The following is a 25,236-nucleotide window of genomic DNA, read 5'->3' as shown; positions in this document are numbered from 1 at the left end:
ACTGCTTTGGATCGTTATTTTGAGCAGAACCTGTCATCAGCATGGATGCATGTCCTCTGGAATGGTGGTTGAAGCATCGAGGGACATACAAATCTTTAGCACATCTAGCATATAAATATCTTGCGACGTGGGCTACAACAGTGCCATGCAAACGCCTGTTCTCACTTTCAGGTGACACTGTAAACAAGAAGCAGGCAGCATTATCTTCTGCAAATGTAAACAAACTTGTTTGTCTGAGCACTTGGCTGAACAAGAAGTAGGACTGAGTAGACTTGTAGGCTCTAAAGTTTTACAATGTTTTATTTTTGAATGCAGGGGTTTTTTGTACATAATTCTATATTTTTAAGTTCAACTTTCATGATAAAGAGATTACACTACAGTACTTGTATTAGGTGAATTGAAAAATACTATTTCTTGTTTTTTACAGTGCAAATATTTGTAATAAAAATAAATATAAAGTATGTGCTGTACACTTTGTATTCTGTGTTGTAATTGAAATCAGTATATGGGAAAATGTAGAAAAACACAAAAAATGTTTAAATAAATGGTATTCTATTAGTGTTTAATAACATGATTAATCATGATTAATTTTTTTAATTGCTTGACAGCCCTAGTCTTAATACGTTCCAAAATATTATGACCAAGGGACCTCAATGATTTCAAGTTTTCAAATTATTATAGAGCTAGTAATCTTTAGCTCTCTATTTTCTGAGTTAACAATAATAATCATTTTACACTCTAGCGCTAAGCTAAACAATGGCATGTGTAATTAAGTATTAAGTTTTTTAAGATACTCTGGCAATAATAAGTTGTTTCATTGTTCACAGAAGACCCCAACTGTTCAAGGGCCAACCTTGTCTTTGAGATCTTCCTGTTTAATCAAGACTACCTTAATGAAGAGTGAATATACTTCCCTTACTTCTATATATGAGCAGAAGATGTTTTTCTGACGTATCTCAGGAAGATATGATAGTTTCTGAAGATAATCTGGCAATAACAAGGAGGATTTCTAAAAGATTTTTGTAAAGCATTGTCAGGTGCAGTTATATAAGTTTTGTAAAGAGCTCTGACCTGTTAGAAATTAAGTAACCACTAATGAGGTTTATAACCGTCAAGAGATCTATATTGCTTTATGTTTGAAAAAACAGCAACTTGTGATTTATATACCAAATCTCCTGATTTTTAAATTTGTCTCTTGCTTTAGACATTGGGATTGGCAACACTGATTAATACTCTAGTTTCCTCACATGACTCTGATTCAACTGTGCCTGTTAATTTTTGAAAACGAAGGACTATCTGGCAGAAAAAAAGCCTTGGGGAGGTGGAAGATGGAGGGCTTTGCTAATGCCAGAGGGCCCTATTCGTGACTGCCTGACTCACTATTGACAACTTCAGGGGCTCAAAAATCCCATTTCAGCCTCCTTTCCCCCCCAAAAAAACCCCCATGAGATTGGCTTCAACATTGTATGACTTCTCCTAATTAATCAGCATGGCTCCTCTGGCTTTGCATTGCCAACCTTTCCTCTACCACCGGTCAGGCCTGGCAGCCCCTTGTTCTTTTAAATAAAAAACGCCCCATCACTTGTCTCCTGCGGTCAGAGCATTACGCAAAGTCCTAGCTATCGTCACACCCAGCACCGCCCTGGCTTCTGTTCTGGAGTGGGGACCGGCTGGCTTGGCGTTGGGAAAGTTACGCAGGTGCAAGGCAGTCACGGTTCTGCTCCATGCCACCGCCTTTCCTCCTTTGCAAGGCAGGGCCGGGGTGCTAGAACAAGGTAGATGGGGATGGAAGTGCTGAGAGCTAGTGAACCAAACTGTAAACCCTGCATATAATGGAAACCCCTTCAAGCTAGGGAGTGAAGCAGCACCCCTTGTTGCAGCATCCACGGGCGCCAACTTTCCCCAGCACCGATGGGTGCTTGAGCCCCCTGGCCCCGCCTCTTCCCCCAGCATGCCGTGTTCTCCCCCCTCCCTCCCGGGCTTGCAGCGTGAAACAGCTGTTTCGCGGCACAAGGGCTGGGAGCGGGGGAAGCAGGCATGCAGCGGGCTCAGGGGAGGAGGTGGAGCGGAGGCGGGGGTGAGCTGGTGGGGGGAGCTGCCGGTGGGTGCAGAGCACCCACCACTTTTTCCCGTGGGTGCTCCAGCCGCAGAGCACCTACGGAGTTGGCACCTATGGCAGCACCCGGCTCCGCGGGATCAGCCGCGTCCCCTCCCGTGTGAAGCAAGCCACCCACGGGAGACTCCTGGCAACTGAGGGCTGGCGTCATGGCCAACAGTGGCCATGGCCAACACGTCAATACTGTTAAGCAGGTGGACCAGGGAGTCAAGGGGCGAGGTGAGCAGCGGTTGCTGAGGAAGGGAGGCGCGCGCCCCCGTCCGGCCTGGGCGCTCAGAGCAACGCTCCGTGCAAAGAGCGCGAGAGACGGGCTAAGGGGCGTGCGCAATGTGCAGGGGGCGGGGGCGTTCCGCGAGCAGCTCGCGCCTACGTCGCCCTTGGAAACCGCCACAGCCAGTACAGTACCGCCCTAAAAATCCACGCGACGCAGAAAATAATCCGTTCGGCTGCCGCGCCCCCTTACTTCCGGTCACGGGAACAGAATCGTCCAATGAGATCGTAGTAAAGACCCTGCGCGGTTTTGTTCTCCATGGCAACCGTCGCTGTATAATCAGCCGTCGCCTCCCAGTATCCGTTAGAGTCGCCATGGTGAGTAACGAGGTTGCATCCCGGCCTTTCTGGGAATGGTACCGGCTCTGGGACCGTCCTGAGCCCGCTACCCCAGTGGCCCTGTTCCCCCGCCCCAGCCCGCCGATTGGACTCAGCTCCCCCCATCCTTTCCGGGGTCAGCGCTACTGGGGCCCTCAGGAGCGAGCGGGCCGGGACGTGGCCCCGCCCACCCCCGCGCCGCCCTGCCGAATAGCGGCCGGGACGCTGATACAAAGACGCGCCCCCGTCTCATCCCTCAGCGCGGGGCGGCCCGACACCAGGCGCTGGACCCCACCCCACCCCCCAAGTCCCCGGGCGCTGAACCCACCTCCCCCAAATCCCTGAGCGGGGGCGGCTCAGTTGAGCGGCGCTGCTGCTGGCCCTAGCCCAGGGTCCTGCCCGTCAGGGTGGCTTTGCCCGAGCCGTCAGTCGTGGTGGTCGAGCAGGAGCTGCCGCTGTAGGCGCCAGTGTGATGATTCCCAGCATCGCCAGCCCCAGGCGTAGACATCAGGAGCCAGGCCTAGAAGCCAAGCGCAGTGTTTAGAAAGCAGCCCGCAGTGTTTGCCTGGGCGGGAGCGGGTCACCGTTTCAGGCTTTTCTCCACAACCATGAGGGTTGGAAACTTATTCTGCTTCCCTAAACAAAACTGAAGATTGTCAGGTAAATCACCTGGCTCTGGGAGCTTTGAGAACAACCACAAATGCGGTCAGACTTGCAAGAAACCAGTGTGGGTTGGTTTTATTAATGTTAGGAATCCAGTGCTGTTTTCTTGGCTGCCGTTAAACCCACTTCTAGTTTGAGATTCGAACCGGACCTTCCCCTGCTGTATTGTTTTTAGCCAGGCATTACAGTTAGTGCATGAAAACAGGTTTCAGAGTAGCAGCCGTGTTAGTCTGTATTCGCAAAAAGAAAAGGAGGACTTGTGGCACCTTAGAGACTAACAAATTTATTTGAGCATAAGCTTTCCTGAGCTACAGCTCACTTCATCAGATGCATTCAGTGGAAAATACAGTGGGGAGATTTATAGGCACACACAGAGAACATGAAACAATGGCTGAAATGCATGAAAACAGTAAACAAAGGCAGGGTGGATTGGTTTAAATCGAGGCGATTTAACTCCCCAAATGCAGAGCCTCCAGTTAAATCATTCATTGTAATCAACTTTTCAGTTTGTACTTCAGTTGTTTTCTAAAATAGTAGTGCATTCTCATTGGTTGATGCAACCATTAAAACATGTTGATCTACAACTAAATAGAACTTTTACACTAGATTTGGTACATCTTTGTACTACCTAGGAGGGTACACTAGAACTACATACATTTATTTAAGGAATTACATAGCTTAATATTTTCCGATTCTAATTAAGTGTATTTTTTCATATGTTAGAAAAAGGTGAATAATACATTGTTTATTTACTAACTTTTTGATCATGACTTGGGTCAAGCTGAATTATGATAGTAACTGAAATTTAACACACAAACAGCATATAAAATTTATTTTTATTAAAAAAACAAGTGTATAATACTACATGTTGTATCATATTTATAAAGCTTGGCCTCAAAAGTTAGGTTTTTTTCCCCCCTGATTATTTAATATAGAAAAGAAGCCTTTGCTAGAGGCAGTTGGATTCAGCACATTTATTTTTCATTTAAATGTTTTAAGAAATTATTATTAATTTAGGCCTTTAACATATTTTGTATTCAGATTTAATTTTAAACAGGTTTATTTTTAAAAGAAAAACTTATTATCATTTAACAAAATTTTAAAAACTGATTTAAATTTAAAAAGTCCATATTTTCCCCCAAAAAGTCATCCATTTCTGTCCACCCCAAACAAAGATGAGCATTCCAAGGCTATTTCATTGTCTAAGCTGATTTAGAAGTGCACAAAGTAAATAAAAAGTATAAACAATAGTGTAAAGTCAGTCCTATTTGTAAAAAATTTTCAGATTTGATTATCCAAGATGTTACGTTTAACTTGCAGAGTGAAATTTAAATTCCTAACTTCCATTGAAATTAGAGGAAGTTAGAAGCGTAAATACCTTTGTGGAGCTGGACCTAAGTCATCTATGTTAGGTTTATCTCATAGATATGTTAACCTTTACTGTGTCCCTGATCCACAGGCAGAGCTGGGTCTAAATGATCACCACCAGAATGAAGTGATCAATTACATGCGCTTCGCTCGTTCCAAGCGTGGCCTCCGTCTCAAGACAGTGGATTCTTGCTTTCAGGATCTTAAGGACAGCAGGTACCATGAGGAGGGAAAAATAATAAAGCAAAAGCCCAAGGAGAGCAAGACTCTTCTGCCAGGGATTAATCCTGAGGCATCTGTTAAATTATCTATCAAATATGTTTGACCTCACGTGTGTAAAACAGCTAATTTGTATGGAATGTGTCTGTATATCCCTGCCAAGGAAAAAATAAGAATGGTCACCATAGTGGGCTAGACCAATGGTCCATCTAGCCCGGTATCCTGTTCTTCAAGAGTGGTCAATGCATCAGAGGGGGAATAATCAAAACAGGCAACTATTGACTGTCGTCCAGTCCCACCATTCTATCAATCAGAGTTTAGGGACATCCAGAGCATGGGATTGCATCTCTGATGGAGGAACATATCCTCCATGAATTTAGCTAATTCTTTTTTTGACCCCAGTTATACTTTTGGCCTTCACAACATGTCCTGAAAATGTGTTCCACTGGTTGTGTTGTGTGAAGTAGTACTTCCTTTTGTTTGTTTTAAAACTGTTGCCTATTAATTTCTTGGGTCTCGAATTATGTGACCGGGTAAATAACACCTCCTTATTCACTTTCTCCACACCATTCATTATCTTATAGACCACTATCATATATCCCCTTAGTCATCTATTTTCTAAGATGAACAGTCCCAGTCTTTTTTAATCTCTCTAAACTCTTCCATATCCCTAATAACTTGTGTTGTCCTTTTCTGTACCTTTTCCAATTCTAATATATCTTCTTTGAGATGGGAATGTTGTCCCGTCTGGACGGGCACATGACCACAAGTGCCTACCTCAGACCAGATTGTCAAGAACAGGGCAGACACCCCAAACTGGTGGTATGTTTTATAATTAGATTTCACCAACCCAGTTACAAATGTGAACTCCTGGATCACTATATCAGTCTTACCATAGAATCACAGACAGTCCCCTTATGCTCTCTTGTTTATCTTGCCATCCAGGCAAGCTGGACTTAGTGATTAATGGTCACTTACATGAAAAATCACAAACTATTCAGGTTTCTTCCAGTCCCAAGAGACCAGTTGCTTACCCCATATCAATTGGTACCCTAGATCTTGCACCAAAGATTGTGCCTGTAGCCAATTCTGTAATAAACTAATTAAAGGTTTATTAACTAGGAAAAAGAAATAAGAGCCATTTACAGGTTAAACCAAGCAAGCATATAATACAAAGTAGTTGCAACCTAAATCCTAAGAGTGACAGAGTTGTAGTGACAGGTTTCAGAATAGCAGCCGTGTTAGTCTGTATTCACAAAAAGAAAAGGAGTACTTGTGGCACCTTAGAGACTAACAAATTTATTTGAGCATAAGCTTTCGTGAGCTACAGCTCACTTCATCGGATGCAGTTGTAGTGATCTGTCAATTCAAGATGTCTTTCAGGGTAAACCCAGGGATAAACCTGGTGTGGGGTGTCTCACTTCAGTTTAGAATCTCTGGCCCTGTGAGAGTTCAAACAGCAAAGAGATGACACATTTTCCTGTGACCCTGTTTTATCTTTACATTTGGCCTTCCAGTCGATCAGACCAGCTCATATCTGAGCTGTGATAGGGCCATTCACCAATCCTTTGTATTGTGATTATTCTTAATGGCCTGTGCCTAGGTTCACAAGTTCAGAGCAAACATTTTTAAAGCTATAAAGCAAAACTTACATATTTCCTTATAGCATGGAATATAGACATTACAAGTGAAATTAAAGTAATTTACAAGCATTTCATAGAGTTTAAACACTAAATATGTTCTTAGAAGACTAATACCTATTTTGAACAAAACTAACACACAGGTGAGCTGGTTTAGTTTACAGCTATGAGTTTCTCAGTTCCAAGCTAACACCTATGGCCTTGGCCAGAGCTGGCCCTTGGCTTACTAGCATCACAAAGTTGAATAGAACTGCCTGGAATATTCAAGCTGTGGACATGCCATGGACTTGTGTAGTGGCATTATGATATTTTCTGTCTGATTATCTATCCCTTTCCTAGTGGTTTCTAATATTCTGTTTAAAAAAAAAAAATTGGCCTGCCACTGCAAAGTGAGCAGATATTTTCAGAGAACTATCCATTATGACTCCAAGATCTATTTCTTGAGTGGTAACAGCTCATCTAGATCCCATCATTTTGTATATGTAGTTGGGATTATGTTTTCCATTATGCATTACTTTTCACTTATCAATGCTGAATTTCATCTGTGGTTTTGTCGCCTAGGCACCCAATTTAGTGAGATCCTTTTGGAACTCTTTGCAATCAGCTTTCGATTTAATTATCTTGAGTAATTTAGCATCATCCTCACACTTTGCCACCTCACTGTTTACCCCCTTTTCCAGATCATTTATGACTCTATTGAACAGCATAGGTCCCAGTACAGATCATTGGGGAACCCTACTCTGTCCACTGTGAAAATTGACCATTTTTTTCCTTCCTTTTCTCCTATCTTTTTTAACCTCTTATCTTATCTTGACTGCTTACTTTGCTTAAAAGCCTTTGGTGTGGGACCGTATCAAAAGCTTTCTGAAAGTCCAGGTACATTATATCCAGTAGATCACAATTGCTTTTAAAAGTACGGAAAGGAAAAGGTTTCAATCTAAACAATCGCTACAAGAGTTTTTTTCTAATTTTTAATTTTAATAGGAATTGATTTGTTAAATTGCTGTGAAACTGTAACCTTGAGTTACATATTACGGTTGGTAAATCAAAATTAGATTTAAGGCCCAAAACAAAATTTATAATTATAAAATTTGTATTTAATCAAAACTTTCAGAGAGAAGATTCAAGTAAAATATTAAACAAATTGTTAATGACATTGTTATCTAGAATAATAGATTAAGGTTACCTTCGTAGACAATCCCTGACAGGTCTAACCTGTTTCTAAAAACATCCAATGATGGGGATTCCACAACTTCCCTAGATCACCAGTTCCAGAGCTTAACTGTTAACTTTTCTGTTTAGGCTGGTGGAGGAGACTTTCACAGTAGATGAGGTGACAGAAATGCTGGATGGGTTGCAGACTGTGGTACACAGTGAAGTGGAATCAGAACTCATTAATACAGCATACACCAATGTGTTACTTCTACGCCAACTCTTTTCACAGGCTGAGAAGTGGTACCTTAAGCTACAGACTGACATCTCTGAGCTGGAAAATAGGTAACCTCATTTTAATTATATAGAAATAGAGAATAGTTTCACTGATATCTTTAAAGTGACTAAATACTGTTATGTTCACCTCTTACACCTCTAAAATCATTTTCTAAGATTATTATACCAATGACAGTTTAGTTTCAGATGCAGTTTTTCAATTAAAAGATTACAAATGATGATTTTAACTTCTTCATGAAGTGATTTGCCCATGTAAATAATAATCTTGCTTGCCTAGAATTTCCTTATTTAGAATTTTATTTTTATTTGTATATAGGGTGTACTTATGTTGCCTTTTTTGTACTGACCCAGGGGTCTGATCCTGTGTGCCTTGGAAGTCTTACTTGAATAAGAAGCACATCAGCTGACTTGTAAATTGTGTTTAACAAGATTAGTTGTCTAATAAAGTTAATGTTTCTCTTTATTTTTCTCTCCAAGAGAATTGTTAGAGCAAGTTGCTGAATTTGAAAAAGCAGAATTTACGTCTTCAAACAAGAAGGTAGAGATTTGTTACTCTGAAATACTATAATCAAATGCCTTATGAAACCACTAAATTTTTTAAAGATGTTTACTAAAGACTATTTCCTTGTGCTTAAGAGTAAAGGTATTTATGCTAGAAATAACCTTTAAAGATTTTCAAAAATAGCAGCCTAAAGGTAAGTTCCAAAATCTATATATAGCCACTTAGTGTATGCGCCTCAAATGGCAACTTGAACAGTGATCCATGACCCTCTATATAGTCACCAAAGTAAGTGGCCTGACTTTCTAAAAGTGCTTTTTTCATTAACCTCTTTGGAACATGTAAGGTATTGTTTTGGTTTTTTGGGGAGGCACAGTTTTGTTTTTTAAATCTTGACCATATTTATAAGTTGCAAGGTAGAAAGGACTATCTTATTATTACAAAGAAAGTAAGGTTTCTCTGACGTGACCAAGTATTGGATCTTGTTTGCCAAATTTATACCCAGTTAACATACACGGTATTTGAAAATGTAAATAGATTACAGTGAACAGAAATTATTTTAAAGGATGTAAATATTTATGATAATTATAAATTCTGTACTCCTTTAAAGACATAGGCATTCATTCTTTCTTTTAGTGTTTTCTAACTTATATGACTTGTGATAATTGCAGCATCGGGAGCTGTATATACAGTATTAAGATCCTACCTCCCATCTCAGTTTTAAAACTAGTTAAATAAAACTTAATTTCAGTTCTAAGGATGCCAATTGTAAAATAAATGTATTGTCATATTTTAGTTTCAGAAATCTCTTCTCTTTATTCTGTCTTTTAGACTTCTGAAAAAGAGTCTAGTTCAAAAAATGTGTACTCTGCAAATATTTTAAAAATTGAAAACAAGTTTTATATAAGATTTGTGAGTTTTAATGAAAGAGCCCAAGCCTGAACAAATAATAAAATAAATTCAGAATAAACAATCCATTGGTTGCGTTTCACCAGACAGCAAAAAGGATAGAGTTGGAGAAATTATTTTAGCTACTAAAAAAAATAGAAAGAAAACATGTCATTTTAATTTTTTGTATCTTTGTCATTACTTTAGCCCAGTTCAGAGCTCATTAAGCCTAAACTTGCTCCATTAAATGAAGGTGGATCAGAGCTGCTAAACAAGGTAAGAATTTGTTCCCTTGACATATTTGGGGTTGATGAGCATTTAATTTATTCAGCTGAACTTAGATGCTACCCAGTAATCAGGGTTTGCATAATACATTAGACGCCTACTCTGAAACGTACAAAACTTCAGTCGCTTTAATAAATGAAACACTTTTGAAGATTCATTTAATTATGTGCTTGTGGCATTTAATGTATTGCAAATATAAAACTTATTATGCATGCATTTTAGAAAAAACGATTACTGTTACAGTTTCTCTAATTAATAGGATTAGTGGCAGGTGATGTTTTGCTGATCTTTGATAAGACTGGACTTCTGGAAAGTAGATTGAAACACAAGTAATGCAGCTCATCTTTGGAGTGAATGGGATATTGGAGATTTTCAAAGTCAAATTCTATTTTGTTTAAATTGTTTTTTTTTTATTTTTATTTTTGCAGTTGTTTAAATGAAATTCTAATTGAAGCACAGTTTAAAAGAAAAAAAATTAGAACTTGCCTTTCAACTTTACAAATTTCCAATTTCCCATTTGTTACAGATTTTCAAATTATTGTAAAGCAAATTCAAATTTTTTTTAATGGTGATTCATTCAGCAATAGTTTAGACTACTAAATAACCCGAAAACTTAATATAAAGAAATAGAACTAGCCTTACAAGAACTTAGTAATGCATGGACTCTCATGAGATTTTTTTTCAGTGGTGAGCTGTATTTTCTTTCTCCGTCACCAAGAGATCAAGTGAAGATGGAGACTCCTTTTATACTGTTTAATTTTTATATTTAAAGTGAATTTTAACATTTAACAAATTTACTTTTGTTTATTACTGAATATAATTAGAACATCCAACACCACATAATAGAATATTACATTGCAGTTTTTTATCCAAATATGATTGATTTTTTTTTTTTTGCTGAAATGTAAACTTACTGTGACCAATAAAACTTTGTCACATTTTGTGACACAAAACATAGGAAGCAGCAGACAGACTCAGCAGGAACAGCACCTAAGTGAAAGGTAACTGTTGTTGCAAAGCAAACTTTTTCTGCAGCGTGGTGCCAGTAGTTTTTCTGGAATCACTTTGCAGGAAAGAGGTTTTCAGGATTATTTGAGGAGAATAGTTTGTTCTACAGATATTGTGTTTAAGTAAAAGTCAAACTAGGTAGGGAAAACTATTTGTGGTACTGTGCCAGTTATTCCTAAGTATTTGAAAGAAAGAATACCAAGGTTAACATGGTGAATATAACTATACAAGTGAACTTGAAAGCTCTTTAGGCCTCAATTATGCAAACACTTAGGCACGTGAGTAACTTTAAGCAGGAGAGTAATTGTTAATTTAAATGGAATTACCCGTATTTAAAGTGAAGCATGAAAGGGATTATATGACAGGGCTGCAAACCTGATGATCCAGGAGGTCCCTTCCAGTCCTAAATCCAAAGACATAAATAACAGTAGGATCACAGCCTTAATATTTAAACTATTTCATTCCCCAACTGTTGACATAATACAGTGGCTCTCAACCTTTAGAGACCTACTGTACCCTTTCAGAAGTTTTTAAGTTTCACCTTACTTAAAAACTACATGATTACAACATCAGACATAAAAATACAAGTGTTACAGCACACTATTACTGAAAAATTGCTTGCTTTCTCATTTTTATCATATAATCAAATAAATTGGAATATAAATATTGTACTTACATTTCAGTGTATAGTGTGTGTATAGAGCAGTATAATGAAGTAATTGTCTGTATGAAATTTTAGTTTGTACTGACTTCACTAGTGCTTTCTATGTAGCCTGATGTAAAACTAGGCAAATACCTAGATGAATTGATGTACCCCCTGGAAGATCTCTGTGTACCCCCAGGATTACGCATACCCCTGGTTGAGAACCACTGGCATAATGTATATGAAGACTGAACAAATACATTTTAAAATAAACGTTTTAAGATCACTTGCACTCCTACTTGGCTAAAAGAGGATTTTTGAGAGGGGTTGCCTGATTTTTCGGAAGAGCCTATCTGTCACGTTTTAAACAGTTTTCAGAGTAGCAGCCGTGTTAGTCTGTATCCGCAAAAAGAAAAGGAGTACTTGTGGCACCTTAGAGATTAATACATTTATTTGAGCATAAGCTTTCGTGAGCTACAGCTCACTTCATCGGATGTATCTCAAATTATGCTCAAGTAAATTTGTTAGTCTCTAAGGTGCCACAAGTACTCCTTTTCTTTTTGTTTTAAACAGTGAACATGAATAAATTGTTTCCTGTCCTGTTGATTGGAAAGCATTTTGACAAATACCACAAATAAGATCTATATCTCTAAAATGCAATTTTACTTTTGTTTCAGTTAATATTATTCCTTATCCTATGTAGTTTGATCCTGCAAGGTACTGAATGTTCTGACTCTGATCCAGTTAATAACTTACGCATATGCTTAACTTTAGCATATGAATAGTCCTATAGACTACGCTACAGTTGCTCATATACTTAGGTAAGAACATGCTTAAGTTCTCTGCTCTGTTGAGGCCTGGATGCCCAAGACCATGCAGGATCAAGCCCATAAAGAAAAACCAATCTTTTTAAGCATTGACATAGTAGTTAGCTTTTTCCAAACTAGAAAATATATTTACTTGCCTGAAATAATTGAAAATAACTGCAAGTCTATCAAATTCAGTCATACAAGAGTGTTCATGGTTAAACTAATTTTTATTTACCAAAAGGAAATTACAAGACTTCAAGAAGAAAATGAAAAACTGAAGACCAGACTCAAGACAATAGAAACACAGGTAAAGTCACTATGAACCAGGATAGTAAATATATGTACATTTTAAAAAACCTAAATAGAAAGAACATAATTGTAATTCTCTCATTTCCAGTAAAAGATGCTTCATTAAGCTTTCCAATTTATTGCAGGCTACAAGTGCATTGGATGAAAAATCAAAACTAGAGAAATCACTGAAGGATTTACAGATGATTCAGGGAGATCAAAAGGTTGGCTGTTTTCTCCATTGAACTAGCATTACCAAGTCACGTAGAACTAATTAGACCTGACAGGTGCAGTTGGCTTTGTGGGGCACACAAAGGTCCTGTTCAGGGTTGCCATGGTCCCACTAACATTTAGGGCTCTGATCATTTAAGAAAAATATTTCATGCTTATGTGTGACCTAATCCATGGTAGGAAATTATCATAAGAACCATTCCAAAGTTTTTCTTTGTATTCTAAAGATCAAAAGGAGTTTAATATTATAGGTATATGTTGTGTTATGCTTTTTTTTTTCTTACTTTTGTTTTTTCCTCTTTTGTTAATAGAGATGTCATCTAGTTTCCTTTCTGATTCAGCAATAAAATGTTCAGGTTGTCTTAGTCAATATTATTGTATATTCTCCTTATGTGTATGGATAGTGGGTGTTTTTTTTGGAAAGTATACCAGCATATATTGTTAAAAAACATGCACAAATAGGATCGAAGCCTATACCAATGGAGTCAGTGGGAGTTTTGCCATTGACTTACTTGAGTATAGGATCAAACCCACAGACCTCTAAATTACAACTATACCTTAAACACTTCATCAAAAATGGTTCTTCCTACATTTACCTGTCAACACTTGAATTGAGGGTCTCCGATTTCTCCTGTAAAAGTTGATGATCCAAATGTGATTAACTATTGCAGGAAAAACATAGAAATGGAAAAACCTGAACTGCTGACAGATTAAAAATATTTTTAATAAAGTGTTAGGTATTCACATTATTAAGAAAATAAATGTATAGGCCAAAAAAAAATAAAAATTAAAAAGGTGAATCAAACAGATTTTTTTCAAAGTATTTCAGTTCATCTTGTAACAAATGAGTTGAAATGTTTTAGTCCTATTTAGCTTTTTCTGCCTTTTATGAAAGTAAAGTTGAAAAACTGACATTTCTAATACTGCAATATTGCTAACTTTGAAGTGAGTTTTTCAATTCCCTGTTTTAAAAAAAAATTGTATGTCCTCTTAATTTCCATATTTTTAATCCAAGCTTCTTTTTATTTTGCTTTCTAAATGGTTTATGGTATGTACTCTATTTTCTTAATACGTTATAGTGCCCCTTAGTGATTTTTAGGATCTGTTACTTTTCATACAATAATATTATTCAATGGTAGTTACTTTCCTTATCTGACTTAAGTCTTGTAATTGTAGTTATTACACTGGTAGTTCTAAAGGCCTGGAGACAAGTCTTATCTGCTGCCTGTCTGTGTAGGCATCAGCTGGCCTAACTTTCAGGTGTTTTGAATACCTGCAGTTCCCATGAAGCCAGTTGTTTTCCCCCACTTACCACTCGCTTCTCCTTCAGCTCTTAAATTTCCTTTTCATGGACATATATATGTGATTGAATCTAGCTAGTTGATTTTGCAGTGAAATATTTACACAGGTTGAAATCTTTTTCAGCCAATCTCCTAGATCCTCCATGCTTACCCTTTTTAAAACATAGTCTTCAAAGATTTTGATTTCCTTCTTAAAAGAATTGTGATCTTACATGGGATTATTTTGGTTAATAGAACTTCTAAAATAGATGTTATCCCCATGAGGAAAGGTGAAGAATTAATGTACTCCACCTTCATCTCTGAAAATATTAGGTGGCTAGAGTCTGCTTTTTAAGTGTAGCTGGTGTCATTGTGCCTTTTAATAAAATGTATGTCAGTAAAATGATATAATCCTAATCATGCTTTAATGCCCCAGGTTAACATGGGCTTAAAATACTCGCATCCCGTCTAACTACTATCATCAAAACTACAGCAGATCATGTCTGTCACAGAGACCCAGTCATTAGTGAGTTCAAAATCGGAAGAGAAGGCATGTAGACTACTGAGGAACAAACTATGCTTAGAGACAAATGCAATTTCCTAACTGTGTAGCATCTTTCAACACAGCATCAATCCCAAAACATTTGAAGATAAAGTAAACGTTGTTTCTCGGTGAATACCGTATTGACTGAATTCCTGCTCTCGGCTTTTAGCTCCCTAGCATGAAACAGGCCTGAACTTCCTTCTTAGATTTTGGTTCCTTTGAGGCCCTGATAGTTCAGACCTTTTCTGAGTCCTGATACAAATGCATTGAGACTTCATTCTTTTGTTTCAACACAATGTTCTTTTCAAGAGTCTAGTTATCAAATACCTCTCTTATAAATGAGAGGTTTTAATATACATGGACATGGCAGTTAACTGAACACGCATATGGCGCAGGGCTGGTGCTCGAAGGCATGTGTGTTGCTGCTTTTCACCAGATGACTGTTGCTATCAAGGTATGCTTTCCCTGTAGTTGTGGAGATAGTCTTCTTGTATCTCCTCTCCAAACAGTGTGGCTTCAGTGCTGGTGTGTTCCTTTTACTTACCACACACACACACACACACACACACACACACACACCCTTCCTCTACACCTCTCATAACGTCAGTGGCTTTAAAAGCTACAGTCTAGCCATGTATGTTCTCATTATATTCTCTCAACTTCTTTTATACACTTCATATAGTGTGTAATTTGTATCCTAAGTGATAACTGACAGGAGATAATGAAATATAATTCCCACAGAGAAATGAAGCAGTTTCTAAGAATTTGAAATCTTGACTTGGCAGAAAAGAAGCCTTTCCATTCACCCTAAGATGTATTTATTGACACTTTCTGAAGGCTAAACGTGTATTCTTTTACTGCTTTGTGATCTATGGGAGGGGGTTAACCTTATTTAAAGCACTGCAGTTTGCCATTTAAAGACATTCTGTGATCATTTTCAACAAATTTAAAATGCACTCTTTGCATTTAGGATTTTGCAAAAAAAAATTCATTTTAATATTTCTTCTTTTGAAGACTAACGTAACTCAGGATATAAGTGAACTAGAAGATACAGTGTCTGCTCTTAGGTGCCAGTTTGAGAAGACTCTGAATGACAGTAATGCAAACCAAAAGTTCTTGGAAGAGAACTTGGTGACAACAAAGCATGACCTACTCAAGGTTCAGGACCAGTTATCTACAGCTGAAAAGGTTAGCTTCTTATTGCAGTGTATAGATAAGCTCTTTGTTCGCTTTTTTTTTTTGACTGTCTACTAATGTAACAAAGATTCTGTATATTACATGCAGATTACTAGGGATACATCACACCATCTTTTGGTGTTTGAGTTTTTTTTTGTTGTTTTTTTTTTTTTAATATTCTTCCCTTGTTAGAGTGAAGAGAGTCTATTTCATAGATATGGAACACAGCCCACTGGTTGGTGCCAATCTGACGGACACTTAAATACAGGTTCTGCAACCATTTCAGAATGATCGTGAACAGTGACTGCAAATCTTTAGAATGAAGTGGGGTTTTTTTTTTGTTGTTGTTGTTTTTTGGTACCTCTGTGAAAAGTTGGTAGCACCAGATTCCCACCACAAGAAAGTTGTGATTGCCTTGTGGAAGCTGGCTACTTTGGATGGTTAGTAATCAGTTGAGACACCAGTTTTGTATTGGAAAGTCCACAGTAAATGTTGTAATGTTGGAAGATTGCAGAATTTGCCCTTGAACATATTTCTAATTCACAGACTGCGGCTGAAAATGACACACTGCACTGTTGGGGAGTGGGGTGGGGAAGAAGGATTAACTTATTCAATTTGGTCCCCTACATCTTGAAAGTGATGTGAGCATCTGGTTTGATAATTACCATTGACAACTTCCCCTGCAACGCTCTAAAAATGTAGGCATAAATGCATATTTGAATTAATGATGTCATCTGGAAAAACACTGCATGCTGTGATTTTCTTCTCTGTAGAACCAGTAGAGGGAACACTAGTTAACAGATTGTTTCTAGACCTATGCTGACACACAAGTATAGCTGTGAGGAAATGGCATGTTAATTTTGCATGAAACAAAGGTAATCTTACATTCATTCTAAACAGAACAGAAGTCCTCTGTCTGAAATGTGATTGGCAACTATCTACAACAAAAAGCGAAGTTGGGGAATGCCACTAACTGAACACATTTTGTTTCTGACAGTCTCAAGGCTGTCAACCTCGTTCTTTAGTTTCGCACAAATATTTAGATGACTTCTTTCCCCTTCACCCCCTTCCCCCGTCATTGGGGTTATATGACAACCTGTGGGGTTAATTTAGTGATCTAAGGATTAGTTTTGAAATATCTAAACACGGGTTTAAATCCTGATAGAAGGCATAAGAGCCTAGTTTACCCTAAGATAGATAAGTGGATTGTCATGCTAACTATGTAGAGGTCACATGAGAACAAAGATCCTTTCTACACTGTATGGACACTATATCTCTCATGAAGAACAGTTTGTCTTATTGTGTCACTGACCAAAACTTCCCCATTCCCTATGTAGTGTGGCCTGCTTTTGCATGGATAGGTTGCTATTTTGGACCTAGTAACTAGCTGTATGTCATTGATCTGGTGTGTGTCTAGTTTGTGAAATACTTGTGAATCTTGCAGAAGGAAAGATGCTATTCAACTGTAAATTATTTTATACCTTCATTTCAATCCACCCTGTTGCATGTCATGTTCTATTACTTTAAAGCTATCTTAAAAACTGAAAGAAGAAATCCAGTTTGTCATATGGAAATGAAGGGAAAGACTTGTTTGGGCTTCAAGAGATGCATGTTTCTAATGGTAACTGTAGACACTAACATGTATATGTATGCATATTTTTTAAGTCTCTTTGAAGTCTGTAACTAATTCTATTGAAGGAAGTATGTTCCTTATCTCCTAAGATCAACTTTTAATGCAAGGAGGAGTGTAATTGGGAAAGCTTTGTACTAGGTAATTAAGAATTCTTGTTTTGTTCAGATATGGTAGATGGCACCTTAGTATTACTGGAACAAATGTGAGCTACTCAGCAGAACAGTGTTCATCAGTGTGAGAAGAAAATAAAATTACACTTAGGTCATTTAAAAAAACAAAAATATCTTATGCTATTTATATTGGACCTACAAAATAAAAGCTTGTTTAGAGACAAAAATACTACTTTACAGGTTGCAGCATACATCATAAAGATGTATGGCTATCAGCTAAAATCTGTGTTTGTGGTATCTATACATGTTGTTACTTGTAGACTTCTGCTCCATCACACAATGAGGCTTTAAAAATGTCACTACTTGTAAATCACATTTGTAGGGCTTTCCAAGACAACTGGAATGCTTTGGATCACAGGGCATCAAATTATGACATTTACTTGACTGAAGGCTTGCAAGAAGATTGTAGAGAAGTGACTGGATATTCTGTAGTATTCTAGGTTAGCCAGTGTTTGATTTGGTCATGAGTATACTTGAACTGTGAGCTAGAAGTGTGCAGTCTGCATTTACAGTTTGTTCACATGCCTGTAACTTTGTGATATTATTAAAATGCCCAGATCAGTATCTGGTAAAGTTTCTGGGCATTTTTCTTTTTTTTTATTTTTTAAATCTGTTTTAATAAGGTTGTTCAGCACCATGGTACCTGTGCAGAGCCCCACTGTAGTAGGCATTATCTAATCAAAAGCCAAATGTTTTTAGTACAAGTTTTATTACATAACACTCAGTATCACCAAAAGTTCCATAAGTGTTTCATTAATACCTACTGAGTATTGATCAAAAGTAGGTAATAACAGCAGCAAGTATTTTGGACAGGGAAAAGCTAGACTGAACACTGGAATGAAGCCTAAGGAGAGAAACAGTTGAATGGTTCTTTTAAAAAATAAAACTTTTTTTTAGATTTTTTTTTTTTTTTAAATATAATGCATTGATGATCCTGTTGAGCAGGAGTTGGAGAAGAAGTTCCAGCAAACAGCTGCCTTCCGCAACATGAAAGAGATTCTCACCAAGAAGAATGAGCAGATAAAGGATCTACGGAGAAGACTTTCAAGGTAAGTAGTGCTCTTCCATCTGTTATCTCAAGAAGTCTGTTCCACCTCCACATTGTTTCCATAAATGTAAAACAGATTCTCTTGAAGCCAGTTTGTTAACTTCTCTTTGGAACAAATTCAGTAGGGCTGTCGTCAAACTTTGGATATGCCAACCTTGACCCATTTTTCTTCAAAATATCAATGATTTTTTAAAACTTTAAAATTAAATTGGCATCTTTACAGTCACAATCATGCTGCACATACTCATTGTTAGGAAACAATTTTCATGGGATTATGACAGAGTCAAAACATGCCCACAAGATCCATGCACAGAATTGCAGAAGAGGGTGGCAGTTGCTTCTTTTGCACCACCATTCTCTCCTGTTCCTAATGCCAAGGTGGGGTAGGGGTGACTTTTTTTGCTTTCATGGCTTGGGTAGGTACCTAGACTCCCAGCCATCTCAAGTTACAGGTGGGGAACTGAGGCACAGAGAGGTGAAGTGACTTGCCCAAAATCACACAGGAAGTCTGTGGCAGAGCAGGGACTTAAACCCAAGTTTTCCATATTCTAGGCTAGTGACCTAATCACTCAGGCCTTCCTTAATATGGAACTATCCCATTACACCATCCATTCAGCGGAAGAAGGACAGACACTGTAGGGGCAGTGGGTGGCCCCATATTGAGTGGGTGTAGGAAAGAATCTCTTTAAGGGGCTCCTCTTCCATTGGAGCTATGCTGCTAGAAGTAGAGGTGGGGAAAGACCATTGGGACCCCAAAGTTGCTGTAGAAGCAGAAAGCCGAAGTCTGGCTTCCTGTGGCTCTTGAGATTGGTGGGTGGCCACTGGTTGCAGGGCTGGTAAAGTGGCCAAATAAGTTTGTGTTTTAAAAGGAGAATTTTTTTAAAATGAAAAATAGTTGGTTGCATCCTTCTAAATTGTGCAGTGTAAATTGCCATGAAAATGTCACGGATATGAGTAATTGGAATTGGTTGAAGTGTTTTTTCTCTTTTGAGGACTGAATATCTATCTGGTATATTACACTTTCTCTAGCTTTAACGTCTTTCTTCTTAGATACGAACCAGATGATTAAAATGTGAAGAGCATTTGGTCTGTCAAGAAGCTGCCACACAAAGAGAACAGATTGTTGTGTTACTTTAAGGGATTTGTTGAAATACTTTGAGAGATTTGTTTTGAATGGTTTATTTTCTGCTTCTGCTAACACTTAAAAATAGTTTTTGTTGATAGGAAACTGAAATTCCTACTTTATTTACTTAAGAACTGAAAGATGAGAACAAAGTTTATAGAGTGTCATAGTTTCTGTACTCGTCTTTTTAATAGTTAACCTTGTTCATTCCCTGGGAAATAGCAAACACCAAATTAAGAGTTATTTACAAAGAAAGGAGTTTATTTTTGTTAAAATAAAATATATATACTTCTTCTCTGCATAGCTTTGAGATGCAATTTACATACCTAAGATGTGACTTTTTTTTTCTTGCTGCGGGCATAACCTTCACCTAAAATCACCCATAAGCTAACTTCAAGGTTAATCTTCCTACTGGCTGCCTAATTTCCTCTCTGCAAGTTACTTGCTGAATATAGGGTGTGCATTAGATAAAGGGGGACAAATATGCAATATTTGGGAATCAAGGAATGTGTACTCAACAGTGACATTACTAGTAAAAGATGTACATTGGACATCTATTGTTATCAAACAGTGTAGTACAGATTTAAAGGAAAACAAATACTTGCTGACTTCTAAATTGCTCAATAGGAGTACAAACCAAAAAGTGTATTTTCCCCCCCATGGGCTCGCCTAAAGGCTTTAACTTGAACACTGGAATCCTTGATTCTTTCAAAGTATTAAAATTAAGACAGCAGGATGGAGAGAGGTTGAGAAGCTGGTAACGGAGTAACTTTCTGGTGGGGAAATAACTTTTAGGGGTTTGGTTTTTTCCCCCTACTTTCTATTGCACCCTCAATATCGCACTACCCAATTGTTGCACTCAAACTGTTCTGTATTTATCTGTCAGCCTATTTTAATACATTTTACCTGTTTGTCTCTGGTCATATATACGTTGCATACAACTCTAAATAAAACCATTTATGTTTTCCAACATCAAACTCTGGATTTTGGAGTGTGGTTTCTTTACAAGTACCATCATATTTGCTTTTTCTTGGGGACAAGGCAGTGGAAATTGTTTTTTGTAGTGATGTTCCTCTCAAGGAAGAGAAGGAGTATTTGTGGCACCTTAGAGACTAACAAATTTATTAGAGCATAAGCTTTCGTGAGCTACAGCTCACTTCATTGGATGCATTTGGTGGAAAATACAGTGGGGAGATTTATATATACACACACCGAGAACATGAAACAATGGGTTTTATCGCACACTGTAAGGAGAGTGATCACTTAAGATCAGACATCACCAGCAGCGGGGGGGGGAAAGGAGGAAAACCTTTCATGGTGACAAGCAAGGTAGGCTATTTCCAGCAGTTAACAAGAACATCTGAAAAAAGAAAAGGAGTACTTGTGGCACCTTAGAGACTAACACATTTATTAGAGCATAAGCTTTCGTGAGCTACAGCTCACTTCATCAGATGCATCCGATGAAGTGAGCTGTAGCTCACGAAAGCTTATGCTCTAATAAATGTGTTAGTCTCTAAGGTGCCACAAGTACTCCTTTTCTTTTTGCGAATACAGACTAACACGGCTGCTACTCTGAAAAAAGAACATCTGAGGAACAGTGGGGGGTGGGGAGAAATAACATGGTGAAATAGTTTTACTTTGTGTAATGACTCATCCACTCCAAGTCTCTATTCAAGCCTAAGTTAATTGTATCCAGTTTGCAAATTTATTCCAATTCAGCAGTCTCTCCTTGGAGTTTGTTTGTTTTTGAAGTTTTTTTTTGTTGAAGGACAGCTACCCTCAGGTCTGTAATCGAGTGATCGGAAAGATTGAAGTGTTCTCCGACTGGTTTTTGAATGTTATAATTCTTGATGTCTGATTTGTGTCCATTTATTCCTTTACGTAGAGACTGTCCAGTTTGACCAATGTACATGGCAGAGGGGCATTGCTGGCACATGATGGCATATATCACATTGGTAGATGCGCAGGTGAATGAACCTCTGATAGTGTGGCTGATGTGATTAGGCCCTATGATGGTGTCCTTTGAATAGATATGTGGACACAGTTGGCAACGGGCTTTGTTGCAAGGATAGGTTCCTGGGTTAGTGGTTCTGTTGTGTGGTGTGTGGTTGCTGGTGAGTATTTGCTTCAGGTTGAGGGGCTGTCTGTAAGCAAGGACTGGCCTGTCTCCCAAGATCTGTGAGAGTGATCGGTCGTCCTTCAGGATAGGTTGTAGATCCTTGATGATGCGTTGGAGAGGTTTTAGTTGGGGGCTGAAGGTGATGGCTAGTGGCGTTCTGTTGTTTTCTTTGTTGGGCCTGTCCTGTAGTAGGTGACTTCTGGGTACTCTTCTGGCTCTGTCAATCTGTTTCTTCACTTCAGCAGGTGGGTATTGTAGTTGTAAGAATGCTTGATTGAGATCTTGTAGGTGTTTGTCTCTGTCTGAGGGGTTGGAGCAAATGCGGTTATATCGTAGAGCTTGGCTGTAGACAATGGATCGTGTGGTAGGATCTGGATGAAAACTAGAGGCATGTAGGTAGGAATAGCAGTCAGTAGGTTTCCGATATAGGGTGGTGTTTATGTGACCATCGCATATTAGCACTGTAGTGTCCAGGAAGTGGATCTCTTGTGTCGACTGGTCCAGATGTTCTTGTTAACTGCTGGAAATAGCCTACCTTGCTTGTCACCATGAAAGGTTTTCCTCCCCCCCTCCCCCCCCCCCCGCTGCTGGTGATGGCTCATCTTAAGTGATCACTCTCCTTACAGTGTGTATAATAAAACCCATTGTTTCATGTTCTCTGTGTGTGTGTATATAAATCTCCCCACTGTATTTTCCACCAAATGTATCCGATGAAGTGAGCTGTAGCTCACGAAAGCTTATGCTCAGATAAATTTGTTAGTCTCTAAGGTGCCACAAGTCCTCCTTTTCTTTTTATGAATACAGACTAACACGGCTGCTACTCTGAAACCTGTCAAGGAAGAGAGTTTTATGCTTTAAATCGCTCTGGACTGTATGATTCCTGTCTTTCTTTCTTTCTTTTGAGGTAGAAGTCCTCATTGATTAAATGGTCTAGCCCACAGATTAGGCCCTATGTCTGTAGCTACATACTACTATCCTAGTACAATATTAGTAAATTTGTAATAGTATAGTGAGATAGTGTGCAAAATAATGAAAAGATGAGGACTAACAATAATTGGATTTAACTAGTCATGCTAACATCTGAGGATACTCTAAAGCAACAGCTTCCATTAGTTTAATTTAATGCTGCACACACAATCAGTTTATTGAGGGCAGCATTGCTCTTTATTAAAAATAGCAACTCTAACCTTTTCTTTGTAAGGGATAAAATTATTTACATAGAGATAATGAAGAAATTTCCTTCTGGCATGTGTTCTTGCAGCTAGGTGTTTTGTTCAAATCCTGCCTAAAAATACCACTGTCAGTCTTGCATCATTTTCATACAGTTCATTTACCCTTTAGTCAATCCATAAAGTCCCTTGGACAAATTGTGTCCCAGGAACATTAACTTTGGGGGGGAGGGAGTTGTAGCTGTAATTTTAGGAAAGAATTTGACCAAGAGTCTGTTCTAAGGTGGTACAAGTGATTGATTTTCATTGGTTGGAATACAGTACAGTGATGCATTTGGGGTTGTAGAGGTCATATTCAGGACATTTTTTTTTATATACTTCAATTTGTATTAACCAGCTAAAACTTAAATGTTATTTCAAACTGAATTCTTCTAAACCCTTCTTACAGAAGAAGAAAGCTAACAGTGAGGTACAGCATGTTGTATGGGGGAGTAATACAGATATAGAGCCAGATGCTGTTCTCAAAGCTTAATTTGGCCTTATTTATACATTCAAGAAAATATCAAAAGCTTCCATTTCCAACTTAGAGCCACTGGTTTATTGTGTTGATATCCCCACAGATCTATGGGCTATTTATTTAGGGCCCAGTTCTTGGAACCCTTACTCATGTTGAGTAGTCTCATTGAAATCAATGGAACTACTAGTGTGGGTAAATTACTTTTTTTTTTTTTTTTTTTTTTTTCCCCCCACAACTGGGTCCTAAAACCCAGTGATAGGTTAGGAGTGTTAGGCTGGGAGAGAGAAAGCAAGAGGTCTCAAATTGTTGTTCATGCCAACATTTACTCTTTGATAAATCAGGGCTATTGACTCAGTTAGACAACTAGAATTGGTGATCATTGATATCCCTACACTGTCTTGGACCCCAATTTGACAAAGCAGTTAAGCATGTGTTTAAGTACCACAGAAGTCAGTTGGTCATGGTCAGAGATTCTTCAGATAACCTGGGCAAAACTTAGAGAATTTTGAATAGCAGGGCCAAAATAATGAATTTGATTCAGTATTTAACAGGGACCCAATACAGACCATGAAACTTTAGGGTAATGTGCTCTTGTTGGCTTGTGTTGCTGGGTTGGACATTGCTGCATTCCAAACCAAATGGAACCCTTAATACAACTGCTCTTGGGCTGACATTAGCCTGGTTATTCAAAAATCCATGGGTCGGTACACAATGTGTATGTTACGTTGAGGTGGGAACACTGTGCTGGAAGTTAGAGCTACCACATGTATTTGTTTTTCTGAACTTCTCCCAAGGCTCTGCTTTCTCGAAAAATGAGAATCCCAGGTGCACATCTATCACCTTTTCTCTCTGGAAATTCAATACTCTTCTTCCAGTTGAGATGTTAATTCCTTAGCTCTACCTAAAAGAAAAATGTAAACACAATTTCTCCATAATCCTCTGATCGGAAGAAATCAAATCTCTCTTAAGCTGCTTTTGTGCTCGAGAAGTGAAGCATGTTTTCTGCAAGATCAAAATTCAGGCAGCCCAGCTTTACCTTTTATTAACTATGACAGAATCAGCAACCAGTAGGACATAATTTGAGTCTAGCAGTTGGTCATTAATAAACTCAGAGGTCATGCTGGATACTAACATTTTAATGGGTATGTTCCCTACCCCCTTCCCAGTGTGTTCATAAAATTCCGCACTGTCTGTCTGTATTTTTTTTTCTTGTGAATAATAGTTTCATAACAGAAGGCTGGCTGGGTACACTTCCTTACACTGGACATATTCCCATTGCATTCAGTAGAGCTTCTCACATGAGCAAGCATTGTTGAATAGGGCCATATCCCATGTAACTTGTCTTTGAGGGTCCACAGTGATCTCTCATTTAACCACCTATTTTATCTTTCTGAAATACCAGCTAACAGTTTTATCAGGGTTCCTCGATTTGTGTCTCTGTCATTGTAAAGGACCGCTGCTGGCTTCTGAGTGACGCCAACTACTGCAACCCTACAGCAGAGTGATTCTTACGGTTATGGTTAGTGAATGCAAATTATCTCATTGCTTCAGGTGGTTTAAACTGCATAAGTTCAGCAAGAAACAAGCCTTTCTAGAAAAATAGCCCTTCAAAAATATATTAAGTAAATGCAACGGATTAGTATTATCTGAAAGTAAATTTGTGTGTAAACAAATAGAAACTATGACTTTAAAAGCTCTTGTAAACAGGCAGAGTTCCCACCTTGTGCTAAATACAGAACTAGCCCACTCACTTTCCTGGCTAT

General features: G+C 38.3%; 1 protein-coding gene across 4 annotated transcripts; it reads left to right on the top strand.

Moving 5' to 3' along the window:
* Positions 1-2,328: 2,328 nt before the first annotated feature.
* Positions 2,329-24,970, top strand: LZTFL1 (leucine zipper transcription factor like 1). Of its 4 annotated transcripts, none has more exons than XM_038393108.1 (10): positions 2,329-2,704; positions 4,827-4,951; positions 7,897-8,091; positions 8,521-8,581; positions 9,638-9,706; positions 12,417-12,482; positions 12,610-12,687; positions 15,533-15,706; positions 18,443-18,546; positions 19,596-20,645. In XM_038393108.1, exons 1-10 carry the CDS (start codon positions 2,444-2,446, stop codon positions 19,612-19,614), a joined length of 1,152 nt encoding a protein of 383 aa, XP_038249036.1. In that variant the 5' UTR covers positions 2,329-2,443; the 3' UTR covers positions 19,615-20,645. The 4 variants fall into 4 exon arrangements, with proteins under 4 accessions (XP_038249036.1, XP_038249037.1, XP_043364821.1 ...); XM_038393109.2 differs by lacking the exon at positions 2,329-2,704 and adding an exon at positions 3,123-3,364; XM_043508886.1 differs by lacking the exon at positions 2,329-2,704 and adding an exon at positions 3,123-3,431.
* Positions 24,971-25,236: the final 266 nt, after the last annotated feature.

Source organism: Dermochelys coriacea, chromosome 2, assembly GCF_009764565.3.
Source record: "Dermochelys coriacea isolate rDerCor1 chromosome 2, rDerCor1.pri.v4, whole genome shotgun sequence".
NCBI lineage: Eukaryota > Metazoa > Chordata > Testudines > Dermochelyidae > Dermochelys > Dermochelys coriacea.
The sequence above is the reverse complement of the archived record's forward strand: the minus strand, read 5'-3'. Positions and strand labels throughout refer to the sequence as shown.

Coding starts and splice junctions, on each gene's coding strand:
- LZTFL1 (XM_038393108.1), top strand. CDS start 2,444: ATGTGCAGGGGGCGGGGGCGTTCCGCGAGCAGCTCGCGCCTACGTCGC. Junction 8,092..8,520: donor ATCTCTGAGCTGGAAAATAG/GTAACCTCATTT, acceptor TTTCTCTCCAAG/AGAATTGTTAGAGCAAGTTG. Junction 12,688..15,532: donor TGATTCAGGGAGATCAAAAG/GTTGGCTGTTTT, acceptor CTTCTTTTGAAG/ACTAACGTAACTCAGGATAT.